The following is a 25,692-nucleotide window of genomic DNA, read 5'->3' on the forward strand; positions in this document are numbered from 1 at the left end:
GGAAGCGTGTGCAGGCCGGTGAATACAAGAGGAGAGAGGTATGGGAAATGGAGAGTTCTGCGAGACGGTTGGTTGGAGAGCCGAAGGAAAAACGGAGAAGCACGAAGGGATGCACATGGGAAGAGAGACAAGTGACTGCATCACAACTGCATGCGGCATCTTCGATGAATTGACTCTGGCCGTGGAAACGCCTACGATGGCCGCCAAGATTAGCATGTGAAGACGCCGGAAGCGGGCTACAAGTCGCGGCTGTCGGCCGTACAGAACGCAAAGCGCAGCATCAGAGACATGTGCGTAATGTTCAGCACCGTTTGTGCTCTCGATTTTGGATCTTCTCTGCCGCAAAAACATGTCTTAACTCTCTGCTGGACTCCGCCGAACCATGTGTACTAGGATCTGTGCTTATACACGATGGGAGGATTGAGTTTCGCACATCAGCGTCGGTATATAGTATAGATGTTCGATATACAGTCGTATGTGCGGCGGATAAGTAGTCATGCTGCGGGTTTAACCGATATGGGAATACGAAGGCTGGCTGATGAGAGAGCGTTACGAGCAGCTCATAGTTTGATTTGGAGCAGCACCTGATTTATCGATAAATACAAGTCCAGTCTTATTGGAGCCCCAAGTGACTGCTTTTGTTAGGGCACGCGAGGTACGGCGTGGACAAGGCTAGATCAGCAGCGTGCGTCACCGAGGTCGTCTGACAGCTGCTAATATCGTTGCTTATACTTGTATCGTACACAATATTGCCCGACATGGCTACTCAGCAGCACGCCCAGCAGCAGCAGCAGCCACAACAACAACAACAACCGCTACCGCTACCGCAGCAGACACAGACGCAGTCGCAGTCCAATGCGGTGCCTGGTGCCGTCAGAGCGAGCTCGTACACGGCGCTGCCTCCACCAGCTGCTTACACGCCGCTACGCCATGCCAGTAATCGCAAGACCATCTACGACCGCAACCTCAACCGCGCTCGCACCTCCGAGCTGAGCCTGGCATCTTTTGCCCACCTCTTCAACACTCTGATTGCATACCACCAAGCTCGCGCCCCCTCAGTGTCTGATCTTGAGGCCAGGCTGGCTCAATCTGCATACCCTATCGGTGTCAAGCTGCTCGACCTGCTTCTCTTCCGCATGCCACCACGTACAGCCTCTCGGCCGACCCGCTTGCTCGATCTTCTACAGTTCATACACACGACCTTGTGGCGTTCCTTGTTTGGCCGTCCTGCCGACGCTCTCGAGGCCAGCACTGGCAACAACAATGACTACATGATTGTGGACAATGATCCCCTTGTCAATACATACATCAGCATTCCCAAGGAGATGAGCCAGCTCAACTGCGCCGCCTTTGTCGGTGGCATCATCGAGGGTGTGTGCGATGCTGCTGGTTTCTCGACAGACGGAGTTACAGCACATTGGGCGGAAAACGACGAGCTTTGGCCCTCAAAGACCATTTTCCTCATCAAGTTCAAGCCTGAAGTCGTCGAAAGAGAAGAAGCACTCAAGGCTGGAGGTGGTTGATCGTCAAATACTGTTTTGACTCCCTGGCAGCTGTCGAGAAGGCTAGAAAACCTCGGAAATTATCAATGCCGAAGAATTGCGGCTATGGAAGGGACACCCAAAAGTCTCGCTGTCCCGTAGAGCACTCGCCTTCCGCCAGCTCATCTGCTAACAAGCTGACATCGTCTGGCCATATCCTACTCCGCTACCATACCGATCGGCAAACTTTCCCATGCTCCTGTCTCCCGTCGCCAACCCCCTTGCTCTGAAGGAACATCCTCCATTTTCACATCATCCGTCCTCTTCGTCTCCTTCGTTGCCTCTTCCTCGACCTCCGCATCGTGGTCGCTCAGCAAAGCGCTAGCTTCCACCAAACTCTTCCAGGTAGCTCGGACATCCATCTCGGCACCTTCGAGGATCTCCTCGGCCAGTTCGTGGCTCCATTGTGTATTGGGGTGCAATATACACTCTCTCAGCGCCAGAATTTCGAAAAGCACTGGACTCTCGCCACGCATCTCGAGCCAGTTGTCCGAGTCTAGCACGTGCATGATCCAGCGGTAGATGGCCCATTTGGTTGGGTCTGCTCTGTCGCGGTCCTCGTCCGTAGTTGTCAGTCTTGCGTTGTGTGCAATAGCTCGTTCTAGGAAAGCCTCAATGAATAGTGGAGACCCGGCTGCAAGCATGATCAGGAGGTCATCCCAGATCAGATAAGCACCTTGTAGTGCCGAATCGGCAAGAGGGCCTTTTTTCCTGTAAACGCAAATTAGAAAGCAGAATCAAAAGTTTAGTTCGACCACACATACTGTTTTAATGAGGGGACAATCAGGCCATCGTCGATCAAGACTGATGCCACTTGTGTCCACTTTGCTGCTTCATCTTCGCCACAGCACAGATTTTGGCAATGCTGTTGTGCTTGAAGTGATGGGCTGGCAGTGTCCTTGGCCTTTGCTTTGCTCTTTAGTGCCGTGACTCTGCGTGATCTGAATTTCTTGAGATACTCTGCAGCCTCCAGTCTCACTGCTGCCAGAGACTGCATATCAACCTGTGCTGCAGCCTCCTCTCCGGCCTCGGCTTCCCAAGCGTCCTGAGGTAATTTCGCCCAGTACACGCCCCAGAGCCAATTTACTGCTTCGCGAGCACTGCGGACGAGTCTTGCAAGACCAGGCAGATCTTCGTGTGCGACTTCATGGCGTAGTTCGACGAAATGCGGAGGCAAGCCAATGGATCTGGCAACATCAAACATGCTCTGTCCAGGTCCGTTTCTATGGCGTCCCAGATCCGCAAAACCAGTGACGAATCTAGAGAGTGCGGTAGTGTAGGCGGCTCTGAGGGCAAAAGATGAAGCGGTAACGGCAGTGACGCCTTGATGTGCCCATTCTGCAGGGTCAGCGGCGAAAGAGACTTGACGTGCGTTGGAGGTCGAAAATTGAGCGTGAAGGAGCATGGCGTCCATGAGAAGGGCAGTGCTTTCGACCGCGTGAGGAACATTGCCTCTTTGTTTCCAGGCTGCTACCGTGGCAATGGCATGGCTTTGCTCTGCTGGTGTCGAAGGGCTGTAGAGACCATGGCGAACATTCAGAAGGTCGGCATGGCTGCGCCAGGGTGTGACGAAGTAGTTTCGTTGTAAGGTCTGTGGAGACATGTCGAAAGCTTTGCGGTGCTAGCTACCAATTCTAGATTTCTGGGTCCAATGATGTTTCTTGACCTGCGTAAAAGCCGAGAATCAGTATGGTTTACTAAACAATTTTGGTTGACCTTGCAGTCATTTCAGTTCCGAACATTCACAAGAAACTCCGAGCTCGCAAAGATCTCGTGCATGAGAACGTATCCTCTTAACTGGCTGTTTCCATGGATTTCTGTAATTCGCAGTCTGCCGTCGTTGATATCTGTCTGTCGGGTTTTCGCTTTTTTTCTCTCCCCAAAAAAGTCTGCGGGAGGTGGTATGGATATTTCAGAAGGTCACATACAAAGAAACCACTTACTTTTGTTATCTCGACTGTTATGGGCACTATTGATCCGAGTCCGAATAGACTAGGTAGTCCGAGATCCAGATATTGACGTTGGTTTTTGGGAAGAGTGGTCGATCTTCAAAGTTGTTCGCTGCGCTCCCAAGTCCGCCAGGTCCGGAGCGTCGGCCGATACCACAACTCCGCAACTATCCTAACATTTCGCGAATTCTGATTTTTGCCAATTCACTAATTTACAACTTTACACGCTCTTTACCTTATATAACATTGATAGTCTTGCATGAATAATTGTATATAACGATAGCAAGGTAAGCAGTGTTACGATTTAACTCAAGCATACTTACATATATAAGCTATATACTAAATTATAGATTATTCTTATGCTACACTATATATGTATAAATCTATACGCGTATATAACATAACGTGCTAAGATATCTCTAATCTAGTATACTCTAATACGCTTAGACTACTTAAGTTTAAGCGATGACGAAGTCCGTACGTTGCAACTCTTCTTAAACGAGCAGTGGTATGGATTTGACACTCTGTATCTATTTTCTGATCAAGTTTGTACACAATTCTGTATGCAGCAAGTCGCTCAATCAAGCGCAGAATTGGATGATTTGATACAGGCTGGTCTGTGCCAGGTTTTGGTCCGTTTATGACTGGTTGCAGATGTCGACGCAAGATGTCTAAACACTCGACATGCATCCACCATTTTCAATATAACGACCTTGATGATTGCAAGCTACTTTGTTTCAAGTTATCCGAAAGGCTGGTTTGATGGTCCACAGGGTTCCTTTCTCTGTACCTTCACCATGCGGACGATCACACCAATAGACCGCGTTCTACTCGGCTCTGAGTGTAGCAGGCTTCGAGACGAATTGTAAGGTTATAGGTTAAATGCCACGTGCTAATCAAACGTCATCTCTATAACAACCACCAGGTTGCTCCTTCTCTCCAAGTTTGTGGTAAGGTAATTGGTGAACATACTTACCTGCCGCAGCTCATGCGTTCCTGTGGTTTTCTGTTCCCACAATCGAACTTGAAGAACAGTAGATCGTATGCAGCGTTACAGTTGACAACACATGCAGCAAACATCGCATCTGTCAAATAAGAAGGGATATGCAACACACCTTGACAGACAATAACAAGAGTTCTTCGTCTCCTGACTGAACATCATGTCACCACGCAAGGATCTACCAGACACGAGATATCCATCTTCCAAACACGACCCTCCCACTGCAGACTCGCGTCCTCTGACCAGCTCAAGTTTATCTTCCTGGAAGAGAGTCCGGAGATTCCTCCAAGGCGAAGTCTGCATCATCGATGGGGACTCACTCGACATCGCCAGTGTTGTCGCTGTGGCCAAGTCTGTGTCAGGTTTGAGTCCTTTCCAGATCATGTCCGTCTAACTGTGATTCAGGTATGGCACTTCGGCAAAACTGTCGACCGACGATGATCTTACCGAACGCATCGACGGTAGCGTTCGTATGCTGAGGACTCATCTTGACCAGGGTCATGTTGTGTATGGTAAGTCGCCTTGATGCCTCCCCTGCTGCTGCGGAAGTGTTGACCAAGAATGATAGGGGTCTCAACTGGTTTCGGCGGCAGTGCTGATACTAGAAGCAATAACTTGGAAGACTTACGGGGAGCACTCATTCAGCATCAGAACTCTGGTATCCTCATAATCCACGATATCGGCCGCTCTCAAGATGCATCAGCGAAGGATAATGCTTTACAATCACGAGATATCGACCTGGCTTCCAGCACAAACTCAATGCCGACGAGTTGGGTAAGAGCCAGCATGTTGATTAGATGCAACTCGATCATTCGAGGTCACTCTGGAGTACGCATGTCTGTGGTACAAGCCATTCTTCGCCTTCTCAACGAAAACATCATTCCAGTCGTACCGCTGAGAGGCAGCATATCGGCCAGTGGCGACCTGAGCCCTCTCTCGTACATTGCTGCAGCGATCGAAGGCTCCCCAGATGTTTACGTCAGAGTCGCTAGCGGCAAGATCTTTTCGGCAGCAGAAGCATTGAGAGATGCTGGTATTGAGTGTGTCAGATTCCAGCCCAAAGAAGGGTTGGGTCTGTTGAATGGAACGGCATTTTCTACTGCGACGGCATCTCTTGCCTTGTACCAGTCCCAAGAAGTCGCTCTTCTGTCGCAGATCCTGACTGCAATGAGTGTTGAGGCGATGCAAGGATCCGCAGAATCATTCTGGCCTCAAATTGCTAATATGCGACCTCATCCCGGTCAAATCGAATCTGCTGCCAATATCCTGTCGTTTCTTCAGGGGTCGAAGTTGGCAAAGTGTGTGGGATCATCAAAGGACACAAATATGACTGGCCTCTACCAGGATCGTTACCCCTTGCGAACTTCATCGCAGTGGATCGGACCTCAGCTTGAGGATATCTTGCATGCCACCACTCAGATCCGCACCGAGATCAATTCAACTACAGATAATCCTTTGATGGACGTTAAGTCAGACCACGTTCTTCATGGTGGCAACTTCCAAGCAGCTATCGTCACCTCTGGCATGGATAGGGCTCGTCTTTGTTTGGAGCGGTTGGGAAAAATGCTCTTCTCTCAGGCAACAGAAATCATCAATCCATCGTTGAACGGCGGATTGCCGGCAAACCTGTGCGCAGACAATCCTTCAACATCTTTCACTTGCAAGGGTATCGACATCAACATGGCGGCGTATCAATCGGAGCTAGGTTTCCTTGCGAATCCTGTAGGAAACCACGTTCAATCTGCCGAGATGCACAACCAAGCGATCAACAGCCTTGCTTTGATCTCTTCGAGATACACACTCCAAGCACTTGATACCATCTATCTGATGGCGGCCGCTCACCTGTTTGTTCTCTGCCAGGCCCTTGATTTGCGGGTCTTGCAGATTGAGTTTCTCAGAACCATGAGTGCTGAGGTCAATCGCATTGTCCAGAAGTTGCTCATAGGCATGCAAACATCCAATGGTCTGTGTGAGCTCCTTGAGGATGCAATCTACACGCGCATGGAGGCTATGTGGCCTACCACCAATACTGCTGACCTCGATCAACGATGTAAGACGACTGCCGATGCCGTCATGCCGGACATCATCAAAGTACTCTCGAAAGCATCCCCCACTGTATCCCTTGACCCCACCGAACTGGTCAATTTCACGACAGAGTTACAAAATCAGATGCAGACTCAGTACGAACATAAGAGGCATGACCTGATCGATCATCATGATGAGACTACTCCGAGGTTCCTTGGAAAGGCAGCCAGTCGCATGTACAGCTTTGTTCGCAGCGATCTAGGGGTCAGCATGCATCGTGGTCTGATCGAACACCCAACTCAACCACTGCCTCCGGATGTTGAAGTAGAGGAGCCACGCAAAACTATTGGTAGCAGGATCAGTGTGATCTATGAGGCATTGAGAGATGGACGTGGGAGTGCAGTGCTCATAGCTTGTACCGAGGAAAGCTTGAGGGACGAAAGTTCAGATGCTGAGTTTGATAGATAGCATTTTTCTTGCTGCACGCTTTGCTGTGCCACAGGGTTGCGGTCAGATCACCGCATAGACAACTGCCTGATCGCTCCAAGCATGTTTTCCGAACCTAACATCATGTCTTCAGTCCGTGAGAAGTAGTAAATTATCACAGCCAGGGTCATGGTAAAGACATGGCTTTCGAATGCTCGCACCAACCGATTAAGGTTCACTGGAGCACCGTGACGAGGAGGAAAACGTAGAACAGCACTAGATTCACTTGCAAAGATGGTTCGTGGTTTGATGGTAAATAAGGATTTTGTCAAAAGTATATACGAGAAGAATCGTGCCTTGATGATACAGATATCGAGACTTGCGAGTGTTCACAAACTACTCAAAAAAAAAAAACAGTTTCTAGAAGCGTCATGGAAAGAAACGCATGGTGACCCAAAACACCGGGAATGCAACTGAGGGCAAAAACGCAAGGAGAAGGAACGGATGTGGAGAACCCGCTTAGAGAAGAGTGGCGCCAAACAGGGTGGACAGGGCAACCACACCGGTCATGATCAGAGGAGCGAAGGAGACCTCGCCGACGTTCATGCGCGAAGCGGCACCAGAGTGGGTGGCAGAGCCGCTAGCTCCAGAAGCGGTGGAAGAAGCGCCAGAGGCAGTGCGGGTAGCGGAACCGCTTCCAGCAGAGGCGGTGGCAACGTTTTCGGTACCAGAATCCTGGGAACCGGCACCAGCGAGACCGGGGCCCTTGCCAGCACCAGAGGTCATGTACTTGGTGGCGTCGGAGGGAATGGCAGGAAGAGCCTCACCGCTGAAGTCACCAGTGTTCCAGGTGTCGCTCGAGGAAGGGCAGGTGGAAGCAGTGCCGTCCGAGTGGTAGCCGCCGTCACCAGTGGGAGCAGTGTTGTTAGAGAATGCGGCCTGGAGGTAGGTGAAGTCGTCGTTGGGGGTAACAGTAGAGCCAGAGATGGTGACGAGACCGTAGTCAGAGCCCTCCTCGGAGTACTCGTAGACGAGACCACCACTGTAAACGCCAGTCATCTCGGAGTTGTAGAGAGCCGAAACCTCCTCAAACTTGCGAGCGGCCTTGTTGCATCCGTACTCGGAAAGGAAGAGGGGCAGACTGTAGTTGCCGTAGGTGGCAACCTTTTGGTCCCAGCCAGAGATGGTGTAGGACGAGGGGTCGCACCACGAGTAGTCGTTGAAGGCGAAGAAGTCGCTGCGCTGGTCGTCGGTACCGCAGTTCATGTATTGGGCGGTCTCGTAGCGGTTCTCACTAACATCAGCAGCCGAGTAGCCGATAGGGATGGCACGGTAGCCTCTGTTGTTGCGGTACTGCTTGAGATCGCGGGTGACGGCCTTGATGTAAGGAGCGCAGTTGGTAGTGTTGACGTCGTTGATGACCTCGTTACCAGAGAAGAAGAGAAGAGTGTTGGTGTAGTTGGCAAAGGCATCGACGGTAGCGAAGAGACTTTGCAAGTAGACAGCGTTGTATGAAATGGCGGGGTTAGCACGGTTGATTGAGTACAAGGGAGTGTTGACATCGAGAGCAACGTAGATACCAGCTGCGGCGAGGGCGTTCATGCAGGTGTCGTGGCTGGCAGTGTTGTCGACAGTGTAGACACGAATGGTGTTGATGCCGAGCTGCTTGAAGTACTTGATGTCTCTCATGCAGCCGTCCTCATCAGCAAGAGGGTCCTTGGCGTCAGACGAGCCACCGGGCTGGTAGTCGACACCACGGATGTAGAAGCGGTCGTTGCCAGCGAAGAAAGCGTTGCCCTTGACGGTGACGGTGGGGAGACTGCCCGAGGAAGTGCTAGTAGCTCTGACCTCAAGAGTGGGCGAGGCGACGGCCAGGGAGGCGCCCAGGGCGACCGAAACAGCAGCGAATGAAGCCTTCATTGTGCAAATAAGAGAATTGGAAGATATCAAGCTAAGAGGTGAGAAAGAGTCTAGTAAGACAAAGAGAAGAAGCTCCCGGTAAATGAGTGACGGGAAGAGAGGTCAAGAAGTCGAGTATTAGAAAAAGCGAATTAAGCAAGACTGCACAACGAGAGTGGCAGGAAAGATGATGGAAGCGCGGCAAGCAGGGGATGATGCGAGGGTTTTGTTTGGCCCAGCATTTCTAGACGTGACCAGGCACGGATCAAGCGCCAGCCGCTGTTTATTCGTTTGATCCGCGGACGCCCCTTCCAAGACTTTCGTTGAGTGTGCCTGTTTGATCGTCCGCGACTGTTTTGACAAGGCAAGCAGTCGACCATCTCGCAATCATGCCTACTCCCTGCTTCAACGCCGGTCTATCCGCACACTCGACAGTCTCGGCGGCCATATCCTCTTGTTGTCTGCCTGCATCTCAAGTTCGAGATGGTCGTTCTTCTCAAATTGCCTCAACGTGCTCCCCGTATTCCCCAGAGCACGGGACATGTCTGAGATTACACTCCCGCTGCTTCTGAAACGCCACCATCTTACACTGAGATCAGCAATCCTCGGCCTCCGATCGTCACATCCGCATATGTTGACCTGCAACTTCTCCGACAGTGGTGCGCGTCCTCGTGTGAGCTCGGCCTCAAGGCCCGTCATTGACATTTCTCTTTCTATGCTAATCTCTAATTTCGCTTGTGCGCTCTTCCCTCCGCCGCTTTGCGCTTGCACAGCCATAATTGAAAATCATCCCAGCCTTGCCCATTCTCCACCCATCCATCTGACACTCCGAAATAAAACATCCCGTGAAAAAGCAAGGTACTCCAGATGTTGCGCCGCATGACGTTTGAAATCTCTCATGCCCCACAGCATGCATGCCACACCAGCTCCTGCAACATGCGAGTAGAAACGAAGGAAAAGGGTGATGTAGAATAAAAGAAAAGAAAGGAAAATCGTGCCCGCTTCTCTACCATAGTTTTCACTTGGTCTGGAAAGGGTTGGTACGTGAGTCGCTCTTGGATCTCCAGAACATCAGCTTGCTGAGGCGATTCTCCTTCTTCCTCTTGCTGTCCTGATGGACTGATGCTGCGATGGCTGTCTGGGGACGTCGTTCGCTCCTGAGACTGTTCCTGCTCTCGCCAAAGGGACCACCTAGGAGCATGCTCAAGCTCTGAATGCTTGAGCGCTTGCGACGACGTTCGGAAGCTTGCATGTCTGCTTGACCATTGCCACATGCCACCGAAACCGGTCGTTCCATGGTTTCGCGGCGAGGACTGGTCTGATACATGGTACTAATCATGGTCGAACGACTGCTAGTCAAAGAGGGAACATCATCGGCGGACATGTATAGCTCAGGGGTGGGCTCTGCAGTGGTGAAGGAGCTCATGGTACGAACGTCGGCAATCGAAGATGCCGACGTACCAACGCGTAGAGCGTCAAATGAACCTGGATTGTGTCCGAGGTCAGGAGACGAGAATGTCGAAGCAATGTTGGATATGGGTGTAAGAGGACCGTCGTTTGGAGCAGGAAGACCAAGGCCAGTGTCCTCTGCTGAGATAGTGCGAGCACCACTAGATTCAGAGGACTTCGTAAGGGACGAAGTTCGAGGTTCTTCGTAGTCTGACACAGTCTCTGCCGATGTGGGTTCCTCAACGATGGTATCCTCAACCAACGATGTGCGAGGCGGAGTGGGCTGACGCTGGGGGCAATCAAAAGTTTGAGCATTTCTCAGCGAACCTTGATGTTCGATTCCAAGACCATCTTCAAAGCTCCAGTCAAAGTTTGGCTCGAGCTGCGCGTTGGCGGCATCAACGATCTGAATACCAGTGCTGAACTCCTCATCAGTCTGGCTCGATGTGTCGCAGATGCTTGGTTCTCTGACGACTGCAACAGGGGCCTCGTCTTCCTCTTCTTCGAAAACGTCGTCCATAGGCGATTGTCCTGGCGAGGTGGATCTACCAGCGAATTCGAATGGGACCAAAGCAGGGGCACTTTCGGTTCTACGGTGGTAGTGCATGCCTGGTCCGGTGAAGTCTCTGGCCAGTCGACTGCTGTGCAGTTGTCTTCTCTTCGTAGCAGGACGCGATTCTTCCCAACTCATCGTGGGTGTTCCGTAAGGTCCGAGAGCGGCGTCCAAATCAATGACGGGGCTTGTATCATCACCACCTGGTGACGAAGGCGACAGGAAGGGGAAGAACGAATCAGACATTTCCGATTGTGGTGAGAGGATTGAAGGGCTTGCGAAATCATCGGCATCGGTAAAAGGATCTTGGCCAAACAGAGCATCGAGGTCAGGCTCCTCTCCAAAAGGATCTGCCAGCTGAGGTCCCAGATCAGGAGTCTGTTCGCCATTCTCACTCTCCTCTGAAGCATCGGCTGTTTGTTTTGCCTTCTTTGCATCCTTAGTCTTACGCCCAAGAATCGAGGTTGCCCACTTCTTGACTCTCTTCCGTGAAGACTCGCGATGCAGGCCTTGATCGACAGTTTCTGGCTTTCTTGCAGGTATCTGGGAGTCATCACGGAAGACAGGCTCCTGCAGAGAGATGGTTGAGGTACCAATATCCGCAGAAGCAGTTAGAGAGATCAAAGGCTCACTGCGGCGGCGATCAAGCTTCAAGAAGGTCTTCTTCTTGGAGAGCCGAGGAACTTCATTGGCGGGGTCCAGGGCGAAAGATAGGCGGTTGGTGGGAAGATTGAAGGTTGGGGGAGAGTTCAGAACAACCGGCTCTGCAGCCACGGAGTCAGATGCGATAGCCAGCAATGATCTAGGCGAAATCTCAGAAGCAAGATCGGGTATCGTAATCATTGTCCTTCTAGGAGAAGGATTTCCGATACCACCAAGACTGATGAGCGAAGACATGCTGTTTCCAACCGAGTGGCCACGCACAGTTGATACGGAGCTGGCAGTGTCTGCAGAAACGGTAGAAAGAGGACGTGGAATGAATTCGATCTTTTCGGAGAAACCAACGCGGGGCCTAGAAGGGGGGCGTGCAACGGATTCTTCGGCCAGAGGTCCAGATGAAGATAGCACGGTCATGATGCTTTCGCTAGACTTGCGTCCCTCAGTCACTGATTTGGCAGGCGAAGGATATTGTGGTTGAGAAATAGGTTCGGCAGGCGTCTGAGGGATGGCGGTCTGAGGTCGTACATTGGCGTCTCTGGGTTGGAGTATGCTGGCTAGATCGTGACCGGATATGGCAGTTGATCTACGGTGGGTATGTCCGCGTCTACGAGATGGTGAACCAGTGATGTCTGGCACAGGCAGAGCGCCGAGATGTTTTGATGGACTAGGTCCTAGCATCAAGCCCATTCGACTGTCTCCGCCAACCAGCTCACTCGCTCCTCTACGGTGTCCGGCGCTCTTTGGTGGGCTGACAGGGGGCGTGAGAATTGTGGGCGATGAAGGTTGATTGTCCAAACGGCCAGAAGTGTCGGACGAGTTGAAGCTGAAGGTTGGCAGTGCGGATGTGGACTGTCGCTTTGAACTAGAGCGGCCGTGGTATGAGCTGGGAGCCAGGTTCATAGATGCGGGTCGTCTAGGGTTTGACATGGTGGACTGCTCTGTGATAGGGCGAGGAGGGAAGACAAAGTCCGGCACAAGCTGCAAGGTTTCCTGGTCCATGTTGGCGGCGGATCTGTAGTGCTGGTCGCTCATGTGGTGGAAAGACATGGTCGTGGCCATAGCATCTAGTGAGGCACTCGTGAAGGTGCAGTGGTGATATTAAGTGAGGTAAGATAGTGAGGTGGGTTGTATGCGTTTGCGCGCGCGAGAGACGATGTCGCTATGATGTCGTCCAAAAGACGACAGGGGATAAAAGAATATTAATCTATGAACAATGTCAGCGGACGTGGTTCAATAGCAGAGAGTGGGCTATTGACAATACCAAGCTAGAAACATGGGACGCTCACAGAGCTAAATCACTTTGTTACGATAGAAGGAAGGCGCAAACAACAAATAAGCAAAGCAAGCAGTATCTCGAATTAAAGAAAAAAGGAATGGACGCAGTCTCGACTACAGACAACTTTGAGCAAGCCGTCCGAGAAGATCCCACAGAATGAGGTTGTTGAACAGAGGTCGAGGAGGAGGGGTCGCGGGAACAAGAGGAAGGAGCAGAGAGAAACGTGAGCCTGGAGGGTGCAGATGCATGTACCAAGTTGGTCGCAGGCTCAGGCTCTCTCGGGCTTGGCTGCGCTCGGGCCTAACGCTAGGGCAGAGATAATCGAAGCGTTGCGAGTGAACCGTTTCCCAAATCCTAAGAGCGAGGGTCGCATTTCGTATGCGGCATGCCACAACAACAACCCAGGCCAAACTGCCTTCTCTGATCCCACGCGACGCCCAAACGGTGCATCGCTGTGATACGAACGTGGTGGATTCTCTGTTGTCGCGCCATGTCTCTGCCCACAGATTGCCCACCGTAGATCGCACTTTGGGTGTGGGCAGCGAATGACGGCGACTCGGGAACGCCCTGGTCACTCTAGATCGTTGCCGGGCAATAAAATACCAATATATTTTCGCTTTTCGCTGCCTGCCTTGCTTCCCAGCTTGGGCCGGGCAGTACGAGCAGTGCCACTAACGATCCCGCTATTGTATCCTACGTGCGCACCACGACAGACACAGCTCTCAGGCCATACGTTCCTGTCTTGTTATCTCGTTGCCATGATACCGATACCGCGTTGCCAATCGCGTCGCTCACTCCCAATAGTAACGCCTCTCGGCACGCGAACTATGGCAACTGTCAACTGTTTAAGCCTCTCGTACCTACTATCCAAGCTGGCTATGTCATCGTCTATTCACGGACACGCTCTCTATCTGCTACTCTGGGCATCTCCCCCCCCCAAAGCGCATCTGCATCTCTTGCGCTCGTACCTACCTAGCACGTCTTGTCTCCGCGCGTCAATCGACCAGTCAGGTTGCTTGTTTCAGGATCAGACCCTTCCCCACAAGGCCATTGCAGTGATCAACTGGCCCCGCAATAATCAAACCATAGCGACCCTCTGACAAGAGCAAAAGTTTTTGAGGCCTCGAATGTCTGGTTCCTGAGTCGTAGAGGCAAATCCTCACGCAAAATGTTTCGGTCTGGTTCGTCTTCCATCCGTCCGGTCTCTGCTTCTCGAACACAGCACTTGGAATCTTTCGGTTTTAATTCAATGTCTGGGCCGAACCATTCCGCGGCGCCTGCGTGTCTCAAACCTGCATCTGCAAGCTGCACGTTTAGCATGTTGCAAGCACCTTTCGGGACACTCAAGTACCTAACCACCATCCCTAAGCTCGAGCCAATTTTCACATGTTGCGTGCATGTACTCGTGACTTCATGTGCACTACAGTGCGTGAGATGCTGCTACCCGAGTGCACACTGCGCACGCAAGAAGACTGCGTCAAAATGGAAATCCAAGTCTCGACTAGTGCTCACATGTCTAGACTGCATGCTAGTTATTGATTAATCAACCATGTGTGGGGAGAGGACTTCAGTCATACAGGTAGGTGATAGGCTATTCTATCTGGATACTGTTGAGACAAAGCAGGGTCTTTGTAGACTGCCAACAAGTCTCGAGTTTACGCGGGATCTCTTGCCGACGCATGCACGTTGTGCTATCTACAACAAAAGCCCAAGCGGATAGGCCGACGGGATACTGTTGCTATCCTTTGGCATCATGCTGGGTACAGCTGCATATTCTCGAACAGGTATGTGCCGATTAGTCCACACAGGGGGCTTTCTGATCTGCGTTAGAGCTTGTATCTCGTGCGCAATCTGCAGCAGTTTTGCTTCTGTCCATGGTAAGCCCATCAGCTCGATACCGATAGGGATACCGATTGGGGCGGAGTCGGTAGCCTGACTGAAGCCCACGGGTAGCGCCAGTGAAGGGAATCCAGTCACTCCGGCCAGAATGCCGTTACGTCCATGTTGAGATGCAGATCCAATCCTCACAGGAAGATTCTTCTGCTGTGGGTAGATGATTGCATCCAGGTGGTGTGCAGCAAAGGTTGCATGCAGATGCGTGGTCAGATCTTGGATGTTGTTCAAGACTGCCTCGTACTCGAGATCTTGTGTGCTACCCTTCAATACAGCCTTTATGAACTCGTACTGCTGTGGGAGCACCAAGAAAGAATTGCCCTCCCTATAGAGATCCTGAAGAGTCGCAGGATGTTGCCCTTTGAGGCTCGCTCTCGAAAGATACGTGTCCACCTCCTGCCTGAGCTCGAATCTCTGAGTCTCGCACGACGCGATTATAGCGTTGACATTGTACATTGGATCATCAATTGGTACAACAGTGGCGCCGGCTTCTTGCAATCGCGCGATCATTGCATCTATAGATTCATTGACAGGCTCGGTCTCGTTGGTCGACGTGCGATCAAAAAACGTTTCAAGAACTCCTATCGTCTTGCCACTGAGAGAGCCAGAGGCAAGATCCATGTGGTAATCCGTCCCACGAATACCCTGAGGTACAAGTGCAGTGCTGTTGTCTTCAGGATCTAGCTGCGAGCTTGCAATGACCGAAAGAGCGATAGCAAGATCCTCAACGCATCGTGTGATAGGCCCAACGGCATCCTGTGTATGGGAGTTGGGAACGACACCAGCTCTCGATACAAGCCCTCTGGTAGGACGTAGCCCGAAGAGGCTGTTTGCACTTGCTGGATTACGTACACTGTTTATCGTGTCTGTACCCAGGGCGAAGACCGCGAATGATGCAGCAACACTGGCGCCACTGCCTCCAGATGACCCGCCCGGGGTCCTGTCGGCATCATAGGGATTGACCGTCTGGCCACCAAGAGAGGATACCGAGATTCCTTCCAATGCGAGCTCCTGAAGATTTGTTTTGCCCAAGATGATAGCACCTGCATCTTTGAGCGCTTTGACGACCGCAGCATCAACCGAAGGCCTCGAGTCAGCAAGAGCAAGGCTTCCACTGGTAGTTGGCAGAGATGCAGTGTCAAGATTGTCCTTCAAAAGCACGGGGACGCAGTACAGCGGGCCTATGCCGGCATTCTTGCTAGCGAGCAGTGCATCTTGTCGTGATGCGATTGAAAGAGATTCGGGATCCAGAGATATAATGGAGTTAACGTATCCGTGGTCCAAGGCTTCAATGCGTGACAGGAAAGCAGAGACGATACTCCGACAGCTCGTGCCAGAATACAATGCATTATGGACAGAAGCTATTGTGGCCTCTCTTGGGTCGAAATGCTCTTGAGCATCGACGATGACTAAACTGGACAAGGCCAGTAGAAGCCGGTGCCTCAAACAACGTAGTTGCATTGTTCGATTGATGGAATACGAAGGTGTACAAACACGATGTTCACGAGAGCGTCAAGACGTGAGAGGCTGGGAGATGATGACGATCTGCTTCGGCACATGTGCACGGGACAGACAATGGGCATTCAGAAATCAAATCGTGATCAAATCACCTAGCATATCATCGATTACAGGTGCGAACATTGCAGAGTTTTGGTATGACCGGACAAGCAGTAGAACACTTCCCAACCACAGATTGCTTAGGAGGTATAGATCTAGGCCTCCCGCATAAATCACCGAAATGACGAAATCAATACAGCCTCAGTAGCCGAGACATTAATTGATACCGCAGTGAATATAGAAACCAATCTTGTACCCATCAAGTACTGTTCTAGCTAATGTGAGGCTCTCGTCAGATGTCTGTAAGAGGGTTCCCGTTGAATTGCAATTCATGCTCGCAGGAAGCTATTGGCACTTCTCGATCAGATCTGCGAGAGCAAGATCTTAGCACGTCTGAGGCGTAGTTGCCGGCTTGAATCTTTGGCGAGCAGCCTGTGGCTGGGAGAGGTGAATCTGGCGCTACAACAAGCGCATAGTAGATTGCGCGTTGGTATTCTGGTCGGAGAACAAACCAAAAGACAAGGTCTCCTCAGGCGCCAGTCTTTGTGGTCCCGATCATTCCTTGTTCCACGCCTTGAGCGCCTTGAAGATCCTCGAGGCCCTGGTCTTGGAGGACATCAACATCGAGCTCCTGCATGACTTGCAGGACGACATTGAGACTCTCGAAGAAGCCATTCACCGAGACACGAAGCATACGGTTGGTAGTGGCACGGTAGACAGTGCGAAGTACGGTAGCATCGTCCTGATCAGATGTGGGCTGTGTCGATTGAACGGCGTCTAACGAGGAAATGGGAGCGGCATTGGTCAAGAGAGAGGCGCGAAGAGGATCATGCTCGACCGCATTCGGAGGGGCATCTGAGGGACGATGAAGCGAGAACTGGCGACGGACCAGAGGCGAGAGCTCCTGATCGACCGACAGGGAGCGGATTGCGGCGCTGGCTAGGCGATGGGTAGGGAAGGGAGTGTCGATGGTTCTACGCCATGCGCATGAGCTTCGTGGGTTGGTCCATTGGAATGCTGAAGCTCACAGGATACACGGAAACTCGTCAGACGTGGCCATGACGATTGTGGTAGGGACTGACTGCTTGTGTCTTCTTCTTCGTTGTCGGGCGCAATTCGCATCGTGACTTCTGCGTTCGCATCGATCAAGCTCGAGGCTTGGCATACGTAACTGACTACTCATGCATGACCATTACCACCAGGTAACATTGCCTACTCCACTCGTTTTCTACACAAACATAGCTGCGTCTTCTCTCTCAATTCCAATCACACCAAAGACGTCAATCTCAAACTTCAACATGCCGTCTCCCTCAGAATTCCTGACCTTCTACCGCCGCACTGCTCGCCTTAGCACCCTGAGACAGTCTCGCATTGTACCAGCTTCTCCCCGCCGCACCTTCGTTTCGTCAACATGCCGTCGCAGCAGCGGTGGTAAGCTCAGCACCGACGGCTCTGTCGCAAACGAAGCATACCCCGACAGCGAGCACGCAACCGACAAGAAGGACAAGCTCGACGTTCAGAGCGCCAATGCTGCCGAGGGCCAGAAGTACATACCCTTTGCTGCCCGTGATATTAATCATTGTACTGACCCAGCACGTCTCTAGGTCCAAGAGCCGCGACGAGGGCGGCACTGCCACCCAGCGCAGGGACTCGAACAACAGCACGGCAAAGGCCAAGAAAGAGAACCCAGAGGCCCCGGATGTTGTCATTGGCATGCAGGACGAGAGAGGCGGAAAAGGCGCCTAAATCTTATGAACAAATAATGATCCTTTGATTCTTTCATCCTATCCAATGACGAATCGTCTCTTAACCTCGGAGAAAGTTTGTGAAATATCGACCCATTGCCTGCCAACGCCTTCGCTATGCATATCAAATAGAGCATCCAATCCATCATCTTCATGCTTGTTGCTTGGCGTTCCACTTCTTGACTCTCTTCTTGAGATCACCAACGCTCTGCTGGAAGGGGTTGAGCTTCATGTCGCGAGCCATGGCGGCGTAGTTGTCGCCGTGCTTCTGCACCAGTCGCTCAATCCATTCTTCTTCGCGGTCACTCTGCTTCCTGGGAGCCTTCTTGATCGGGCGGGCGGCTTGCTCCTCGAGTTGGCGGACCACATCGGTTCTTGCATCTCCTCCCTGTTGTGCTCCGTCCAGAACACCGTGCTCGTTGACGAATCCCTGCCAGCCCTCGTCGTCACTGTCCTCAATGTCGTTCAAGGGGTCGTTCAGCGGGTTGGCCTTTCTTTCACCACCCAGGACTTCCAGAATAGCGCCAGTCTCGGGGTCTCTTCTAATCTTGACTTCGGAGATGTTGATAGTAGTGGGCAATTTTGTGCTGATGTTGAGGTTGTCGGGCGTGGGCTCGGGTGCAAGGCCATTTGCAGCCTCGACTAATGTCTTTGATGTCTTCTCAACACCACCGGTGGGGTGGTTCAACTTGGAAACGAGTCCGAGACGGCGGTAGTTCTGGCTGAGCGTCTCCTTCTGATTCCTGTGTCATTGTTAGATCTTGCATTCAACAAAAGCGCAATGCGATGGACCTACCAGTTGGCTGCGATAATGGGGTTCTGCAACAACTTTCTCTTCGACTTTGCCTTTTGCGTCACCTTGGCGGTTGACGAGCGGTTTTTCCTCTTTTGCAATTCGCGACCCATCTTGTCTGATTTGTCTGTATGATTGTACAGAAAAAATGTTGTAGAGCCGCCATCGAGAAAGCCGGTCCCCCGAAAATTTGGATGCAAACACCTTCGCGGCTTCCCCATGTTTGCTCTCTTTCCTTATCTTATCGCTCGCTCCACCTCGCGCTCTGCCTCGAGTACAAGTAGAGTACAGGTGACAACTTGACCGTTCACGTTTGGAAGACATTATTGTGGGACAGAATCACACAAGATGGCCATCATGAATCGTGTGTATGCCACTTTGCTGGTTGTCCTCGTAGTACTGTGCCAAGTCATCACTGCATACTCGGAGAAGACTCCTGTTGGAGACCTCTCATCTGCACAGATTGAAGAACAGATCCAGGTTGGTCCCTTACAATTCAATGTCAAACAACCCATACTCATTCCGCCAGCAATGTCCTCTGGTCCAATCTCTCAATGCCCACAAGGCTTCAACAGCACATGAGGCCGCTACAGGCTTCACAGCTAGAGCATTTGCCGTCTTGTTCCCAGGATCGCCTGCTGTAAACACTCTCTTGTCAGCTTGTCAATGTTCTCGGATGATCGTCATTGTACTGATGATATGATAGGAGCGTTCTCTACATTTCTGGCCCACCCAACTTCTTGCTGGCCCTATGCCCCTCTGACATTGACCCGGCCTCCCTGAACACCATGGTTGCATTCGCCTTTGGTGGCCTCATGGGCGATACACTCTTCCATCTTCTGCCCGAGATCTTCGTTGGCGAAGACAGCCCAGAGCATGTGACCTTGGTGGTTGCTGATGGCAACAAGAACATTCTGCTCGGAATTGCCATTATGGTAGGCTTTGTCAGTTTCGTCATCCTCGACAAGGCTATCCGTATTGCCTCTGGAGGCGACGAGGGTGGTCACTCTCACGGCCATGCCCATGGTAAGATTGAAGGTGGCGACAAGGCAGCCGCCTCTGCCAAAGCATCTGGCTCTGACAAGGGCGCTCAAACCGATGGTCTGCGCCAGCGTGGCGGTGAGAAGGCGAGCACGCAGAGCGTTGTGCCTGTAGAGCAGGAAAGCGGTCCCAGCTCCAACAGAGGCTACTTGAACATCATCGCCGACTTTACCCACAACATCACCGATGGTCTTGCAATGGCATCTTCATTCTATGCTTCTCCCACCGTTGGAGCACTGACGACTACTGCCGTCTTTTTCCACGAGGTTCCTTTCACATATCAAGATCTTGGAGATTCTTGCTAACTCAAACACCAGGTCCCCCATGAGGTCGGAGACTTTGCTCTCCTCATCCAATCCGGCTTCTCCAAGCGTGCAGCCATCGGCGCACAGTTCTTGACAGCAGCAGGAGCCCTCACAGGCGCACTCATGGGAATCGCAGTTCAGGAATACGGCGGCAACAGTGCTGATGCCCTTCCCACTCCCGGACTTTTTGGCACTAGCCTTCACTGGGGTGATCTCTTGTTACCCTGGACTGCAGGGACCTTCATGTTTGTAGGCATGAGCGTTGTGCCTGAGCTCATGGAGACTGGTCCCAACAAGGTCGCTGAGATCAAGAAGATTGTTACTCAGCTGGTGGCCATTGCTGCTGGAGCTGGTATCATGATTGCGTAAGTTTTGATCTCCATCACCATGCCGTAAAGAGAAAGCGCTGACTAAAATATAGTATCTCGTGGTCTTGATCAAAGATTTGGATCTTGAATGAATGCACAATGTTGGCATTCTCAACATGTACAATTTGGAAGAAGATGTTTTGGAAAGCCTGGTGTAAAAAGCATAACAGAGGCATTAATGCATATAGTTCTATCTAGGACCTGGGTCGTTTGATAGGGGTATCGTAGCGTGAAACGAAAAATTGAAAAACAGTCTTAACGCTGCATCGAACCGAAGAATCTGAGGTCCTTCCAAGTAGCGTAGAAGAATGAAAAAGAAGAAGAGAGAATCGGAGAGCGCCAAAAGAAGCATCAAACCCAGAAAAGCGTCGCTAGAAATGACGAATGTTTTCGTTAATCCTCCCAAATGGTTTCGAGGTCCAGATCGACTGTCCTCTCACCACCACAGATACTCCATCTCTTTCGACCGGCGTCTCCACCTCGTCTGCCGAAGCCAAAACCGACACTTCTGTGGCCTGGGAGATCCAAGCTGCCCCTTCGTCGCGGCTCGTTGTCGTTGCCTTGGTCCTCGGCTTCTGCTGCAGCACGTTGCTTGGCCGAGCGGTCGGCCTCGATAGCCTCCCACTCCAAGTCGGGGTTGTCTTCGATTGTTTCGAGAGATGAGATACTAGGCGATCGCGAGCGAGCAGAGGAAGGTGTGGTGGAGATGCTCGAAAAGGAAGAATTGCTGGAGTAGTGATGTAGCGGAGGAAAATTTTCGTTGAAGCGGGCTGTAGCAACGGCGGGTGAGGAAGTAGCGGATGCTGAGCGGGATGTTGCGGCCGAAGGTGTGAGCGAGTGCAGAGGAGATGATGGTCGTTGTCGGCGCAGAGATAGCGAGCGTCCAAAGGGAGCCGGATGGGGTGGATTGTCGAGATGAGATCGTGGTATTATGCTGAGCTCGGCATCCTCGGAAATGCTTTGGAAAGCACCATCGTAGGTAGAAGAGTGCTGGGCATAGGAAGCTTCATCCAAAGGTAGGGGAGATCGAGGACGAAAAGGAGAAGTCGGTCGCATGTTGGGCGAATATGGCTGGCGCGGCGACAAGGAAGACATGGGACTCGAAGGGCGCAGCAAAGGCGATGCCGAAGGAGAAGAAGGATATTGGTGGCCGGCCGAATGGACCGAAGGAAGAGAATGTGCTCGCGGAGCCATGGGAGGAGCGAGAGCAGAAGCGTGCGACCTGGAGCGTAGATGGGGCCTTGTATAGGGGGTCTGGGTGCGCGGCCGCAGAGGCAGGCTGTTGGAGCTGTAGCTGGACGGGTTGTTGTGGATGTTGTTGTTGGGACGAGAAATAGACGAAGAGTCGGTATCGACGGCTGCAGGCACAGGCGACTTCTTCAGGGCAGCAGCAGGATGCGTGGTCCGCCGCGGCGCATCCGGGCGCGGTAGCACACTCCTGTTGTCCATGGTATCAACAGACTTCGGGGTCCTGCCGTCGCTCGTTGCGAGTTCCACTTGCTCCATTGGAGGTGACGTGGGTGGGTGGATTACGACCGTTTGCTCTCGGATCCCTCGTATGCACCGTCCCGAATGTCTCGAGCAGAGAACGTGCGACACAGTACACTTTCCTTCGGCGCCGAAGAATATGTCCACAAGTCGTGCACTGGTGGTCGCAAGCACAGGAAGACTCTCACCCCTATTGCGACTGTGTAAGCGGGCGGCCGTCTTCGCTTATGTCTGATACGTGACTGCAACCGCGAGTAAACTCTTCACCGCAGCGATCATCGGCGGCACATGTCAACACGCCCAAAATGTCTCAGCTTGCGCGTGCTGGTCTCCCACCGCGCTTGTACGTGGACTGTGATTAATCACAAGACGCCCGTATGCACTGAAACTCGGTCAGTCGTCAAAGAATATCAATCAGGACGAGAACAGCTCCGCGTCCGCCGCCGTCTGTCTGCAATCTTCGGTCGTCGTGCGCCTAGGTCTCTCTGCACGAGGCGCAGGACAACCTCTGCGCTGCTTTAATAAGTTCCTTCGCTCAAATCTTGCCCTGAGCGAGCCAAGCATCTCGGCCCAGACCAAAACGTCTCTTGCTGATGATCATTTCTGTCCGTACCCGTCATCCCTTGATCTTCAAACGACCACCTGTGTCTTGAACTCTTGTCCCTTAATCTGCAAACGACCACCGCTGTTGAACTCCTGAGCCTTGGTCATCTCTCGCGCTGCTGTCTGCGGTCCGTGAACAAGTGCGATCCGTGCCATTCTTGAGACCAGAATTTATCCTCCTTCTCACCACCTCTCTGCTACGACAGATATCCACGAATAAGCCCGGGATCTTGAGGTAGGGAAGACTATAGACTACAAGCGAGATGTTATTCTCTGTAACCTTGCTCCGCCACTCTTTTCGAGGCCCAAAGGATAGCAAAGCGCGTAAGATAGAAACACGGCAAATATCGTCTGACGATAGCCTCGTTTCCCCAAGGTGTCCATACAATGCTCTGTAGAAAGCAAGGTAAGATGGTAGTACTTTCTGCAGTGTGATGTACAAGGTATCGAGCGAGGTTCTTCCGAGACAATGTCAAGAAACCGAGATCAGTCAACAAGGCAAGGCTATTCAGAGATTGACCAAGGCAAGTCTGGTTGCAGGTCGCGTTCCTGGAACTTGGTGGCCATCACGGAAAAAGTGTTTAGAGTATCGTTTGTTTGCACTCCCGCGTTTGCATACTCCGAACGAGTATCTCAAGTCCACACTATCCACAACAAACGCGACTCTTTCTGCGTCTGTGCCTTTCCATACACACAGGACTAGACCATGCTGTTGCGTTGCGGCCACACGGTCAACATGGTTCTCACACACATTATTTTTCTCTGGCTGTCCATTGCCACCAACATATTCGGCCAAATGACTGCAGCACCCTCCTGTCCAGTCCAAGCAGACCCCTGGCACGCACAAGTTGGACTGCTGCTCCAAAAACGCGATACTTCGTATTGCGTTCCGAACAGCAAGAGTATGTCGATTGCTTCATCGATTATCCTGTTATCGTTGAACTAACCATAGTTAGTCTTTTGCTACCAGCCAGCTGCTTGCGTCTCAGTCAGTGATGGGTACGCACGCCTCCCGTTTCTACGTGACCTCGACCACTAACTAAGATTTGCAGATACGTCGGCTGTTGCACTGCTATCGGCACTACTTGCGAGCCTCGAACAAGATGTATTGACTACACGCTGGGCATTACAACCTCTTGCGACTATGTTACCGGAGGATGCGTCTACTGGTGAGCATCATGAGATGTGCCGTCATTCAAGACACTAACCCGTGGCATCTAGCTCCAATCCTAGTCGTCCCTTCTGTATCAAGGCATATCGAGACAATAACTACATCTTCAGCTGCGGCACCGAACAATTGACTACCACCTACGCCGACACCGAAACCGCGGATTCCATCTCTGGATCTGCTACACCTTCGGCTTCGCCTACGATCGACTCCCAACCAACAGAGACCAGTGCGTCTGACAATCTCCCAGCGTTTTCGTCTCCATCAACACTGTTGTCTGTGTCATCAGCTTCATCGCTGTCCTCGTCAACAACCTCGCCATCTTCAAGCACAACCATGAATACCACGACACCTACATCAGCTCAAAGTGGTTCTGTGGGCAGCTCTCGCAAACTTATCATTGGCGTCATCTTAGGCGCTGCTGCTGGTTCAATCCTGTTGCTGGTACTTCTTTTCGTTGGCTGGAAGTTTTGGAAGCGCCGCCGATCTGGTGCAGGAGGAGTGTCATACGAAAAATCGAGCAAGGCTGGCTACTCTCTCGGCTCGGGAGAAGACAGCATGGCGGAGCACAACAGCAGTCAACGTGGCATGACTAGTGAATTGTCGAACGTGCAGGGCCCAGCAGAATTGGAAGAGCAGTCGCATCGCTCGGCTGATGGCAATTTTGAATCTACATCTGCTCACAATGCCGCCAATCGACATCCATACTCACCGGAAGATATTCGTGGAGCAGCGGAGGCGCCATCCGATGCTCCTGTCCACTTTTCGCCCAGCATCGCCATGACCAGCCCAACCCCATCCAATTCGTCGCTATGGATGACGACCCCGGGGATGGGAACGCCCAGAGCGCCATCACGATACGTCGCATACACTCCATCTTCAGCCTACAGTGCCAGCGGACAGCCGCCATCTAGTCTTCCTCAGCCGGGATATCGAGATATAAACACAGCATTTGGTTCTTCACTGGCAGAGCTGGAAGCACACGAGGTTGGAAGGTCACAGTGAACGAAGACCAAGATGGCGTCTGTGGTGTTTCTCAATGGACCAGAGTGCTAGTGTAGAGAGATTGAAGTAATTTGTTTTGGTGGGAGTCTAGGAGTAAAGCCTACATAGTTACAGCATTCCCGGTGCGGAGCGGTCCTTTGGTGCGAGACGTTTAGGCAGTAATTCTCAGGTTCTGTAGTTCATGGAAATCCGACGAGGTTCGCGACGAAGAGTTTGAAGCGTTTTACACAACGAAGAGTAGGAAAGAGGTTGGATTCTGAGGATTAGACACAGGCGTAAGAAGAGGGGGTGTATGTGCTTCGCGAAGGCATTTATTGTCTCATGGTTCTCAGGCCGTCTCTGGTGGGGGCAGCAGCGCGCTTGAAGCTCTGTGTATGGTCAGAAGGAGTCTCCAATGAGTCTTGCTGGACGTACGTTGTCGCACTCCTCCCAGGCTCTACCGGCACCGAAGCCGAAACCGACAAAGGCAGGCCATGCGCGACGCTTGAAGAGGAGGACGGAGAAGATGACACCAAACGAGGCACCGAGGGTGGAGCGGATGAGCATGGTGCTCAGGCAGTGGTCCCACTAGAACAGCAGAGTCAGTCGACGGCGAGCAATTGGTCGGGGCAGATGGTCGCATGCCTTCTCATTGAGCAGGGCTTCGCTCATGGGTCTGTTGGAGCGCAGGGAGCCGGGAGCCTGAGGCGATGAGGGAGCAACAGAGTCGGACATTGTGGATCGTGTAGGTTAGAGAATTGGACAGTATGAAAGAGGTCGAGGCTTGTATATCGTCGTCGCTGTCGTCGTCGCGAGGAGGCCTTGGCCTGGCAGCTCCGGGTCTTGTTCGCGCTTTCCCGCTGCGGCGAGCTTGGACCAGTTCACATGCAAAACTGCGTCTCGATGATTTCGAGGAAAGAGCGTCAAGTTTTAGAAAAGAAGAGCGTCGGCTTTGATTTTTTCCAACAC

The 25,692-nt window shown here is 52.0% G+C and overlaps 13 protein-coding genes across 13 annotated transcripts; 5 read left to right on the forward strand and 8 right to left on the reverse strand.

Annotated features, from left to right (window-relative positions):
- Positions 1-758: 758 nt before the first annotated feature.
- Positions 759-1,523, forward strand: M436DRAFT_44679 (TRAPP I complex; the record flags this gene model as incomplete). Its single annotated transcript, XM_013572442.1, has 1 exon — positions 759-1,523. The coding sequence occupies one exon, from the start codon at positions 759-761 to the stop codon at positions 1,521-1,523; it is 765 nt and encodes a 254-aa protein (XP_013427896.1).
- A 176-nt stretch (positions 1,524-1,699) lies between these two features.
- M436DRAFT_44624 (Las1-domain-containing protein) lies at positions 1,700-3,144 on the reverse strand (the record flags this gene model as incomplete). The annotated part of the gene is made up of 2 exons (XM_013572428.1): positions 1,700-2,252; positions 2,306-3,144. The coding sequence occupies 2 exons, from the start codon at positions 3,142-3,144 to the stop codon at positions 1,700-1,702; spliced, it is 1,392 nt and encodes a 463-aa protein (XP_013427882.1).
- Positions 3,145-4,650: 1,506 nt separating this feature from the next.
- Positions 4,651-6,983, forward strand: M436DRAFT_44604 (phenylalanine ammonia-lyase; the record flags this gene model as incomplete). The annotated part of the gene is made up of 3 exons (XM_013572423.1): positions 4,651-4,841; positions 4,896-5,002; positions 5,059-6,983. The coding sequence occupies 3 exons, from the start codon at positions 4,651-4,653 to the stop codon at positions 6,981-6,983; spliced, it is 2,223 nt and encodes a 740-aa protein (XP_013427877.1).
- A 477-nt stretch (positions 6,984-7,460) lies between these two features.
- Positions 7,461-8,861, reverse strand: M436DRAFT_45284 (beta-glucanosyltransferase; the record flags this gene model as incomplete). The annotated part of the gene is made up of 1 exon (XM_013572553.1): positions 7,461-8,861. The coding sequence occupies one exon, from the start codon at positions 8,859-8,861 to the stop codon at positions 7,461-7,463; it is 1,401 nt and encodes a 466-aa protein (XP_013428007.1).
- A 997-nt stretch (positions 8,862-9,858) lies between these two features.
- Positions 9,859-12,549, reverse strand: M436DRAFT_44694 (uncharacterized protein; the record flags this gene model as incomplete). The annotated part of the gene is made up of 1 exon (XM_013572446.1): positions 9,859-12,549. The coding sequence occupies one exon, from the start codon at positions 12,547-12,549 to the stop codon at positions 9,859-9,861; it is 2,691 nt and encodes an 896-aa protein (XP_013427900.1).
- A 1,924-nt stretch (positions 12,550-14,473) lies between these two features.
- On the reverse strand, positions 14,474-16,132 carry M436DRAFT_44713 (amidase signature enzyme; the record flags this gene model as incomplete). The annotated part of the gene is made up of 1 exon (XM_013572451.1): positions 14,474-16,132. One exon carries the CDS (start codon positions 16,130-16,132, stop codon positions 14,474-14,476), a length of 1,659 nt encoding a protein of 552 aa, XP_013427905.1.
- Positions 16,133-16,757: 625 nt separating this feature from the next.
- M436DRAFT_44606 (Pcc1-domain-containing protein) lies at positions 16,758-17,288 on the reverse strand (the record flags this gene model as incomplete). Its single annotated transcript, XM_013572425.1, has 3 exons — positions 16,758-16,970; positions 17,067-17,202; positions 17,257-17,288. The coding sequence occupies 3 exons, from the start codon at positions 17,286-17,288 to the stop codon at positions 16,758-16,760; spliced, it is 381 nt and encodes a 126-aa protein (XP_013427879.1).
- Positions 17,289-17,703: 415 nt separating this feature from the next.
- Positions 17,704-17,968, forward strand: M436DRAFT_24251 (uncharacterized protein; the record flags this gene model as incomplete). The annotated part of the gene is made up of 2 exons (XM_013572402.1): positions 17,704-17,774; positions 17,833-17,968. Coding segments are annotated over 2 exons (207 nt in total), but the record flags the coding sequence as incomplete, so codon positions are not given.
- Positions 17,969-18,124: 156 nt separating this feature from the next.
- Positions 18,125-18,879, reverse strand: M436DRAFT_63043 (nucleolar protein 16; the record flags this gene model as incomplete). Its single annotated transcript, XM_013572644.1, has 2 exons — positions 18,125-18,716; positions 18,770-18,879. 2 exons carry the CDS (start codon positions 18,877-18,879, stop codon positions 18,125-18,127), a joined length of 702 nt encoding a protein of 233 aa, XP_013428098.1.
- Positions 18,880-19,123: 244 nt separating this feature from the next.
- M436DRAFT_72080 (Zip-domain-containing protein) lies at positions 19,124-20,549 on the forward strand (the record flags this gene model as incomplete). The annotated part of the gene is made up of 5 exons (XM_013572713.1): positions 19,124-19,246; positions 19,296-19,420; positions 19,473-20,073; positions 20,125-20,477; positions 20,534-20,549. 5 exons carry the CDS (start codon positions 19,124-19,126, stop codon positions 20,547-20,549), a joined length of 1,218 nt encoding a protein of 405 aa, XP_013428167.1.
- Positions 20,550-20,873: 324 nt separating this feature from the next.
- M436DRAFT_45632 (uncharacterized protein) lies at positions 20,874-21,929 on the reverse strand (the record flags this gene model as incomplete). Its single annotated transcript, XM_013572615.1, has 1 exon — positions 20,874-21,929. The coding sequence occupies one exon, from the start codon at positions 21,927-21,929 to the stop codon at positions 20,874-20,876; it is 1,056 nt and encodes a 351-aa protein (XP_013428069.1).
- Positions 21,930-23,307: 1,378 nt separating this feature from the next.
- On the forward strand, positions 23,308-24,744 carry M436DRAFT_44831 (uncharacterized protein; the record flags this gene model as incomplete). Its single annotated transcript, XM_013572471.1, has 4 exons — positions 23,308-23,473; positions 23,528-23,570; positions 23,624-23,740; positions 23,793-24,744. 4 exons carry the CDS (start codon positions 23,308-23,310, stop codon positions 24,742-24,744), a joined length of 1,278 nt encoding a protein of 425 aa, XP_013427925.1.
- Positions 24,745-25,055: 311 nt separating this feature from the next.
- Positions 25,056-25,290, reverse strand: M436DRAFT_44943 (uncharacterized protein; the record flags this gene model as incomplete). Its single annotated transcript, XM_013572494.1, has 2 exons — positions 25,056-25,112; positions 25,159-25,290. 2 exons carry the CDS (start codon positions 25,288-25,290, stop codon positions 25,056-25,058), a joined length of 189 nt encoding a protein of 62 aa, XP_013427948.1.
- Between the last annotated feature and the right edge of the window lie 402 nt (positions 25,291-25,692).

Source organism: Aureobasidium namibiae (assembly GCF_000721765.1).
Source record: "Aureobasidium namibiae CBS 147.97 unplaced genomic scaffold scaffold_7, whole genome shotgun sequence".
NCBI lineage: Eukaryota > Fungi > Ascomycota > Dothideomycetes > Dothideales > Saccotheciaceae > Aureobasidium > Aureobasidium namibiae.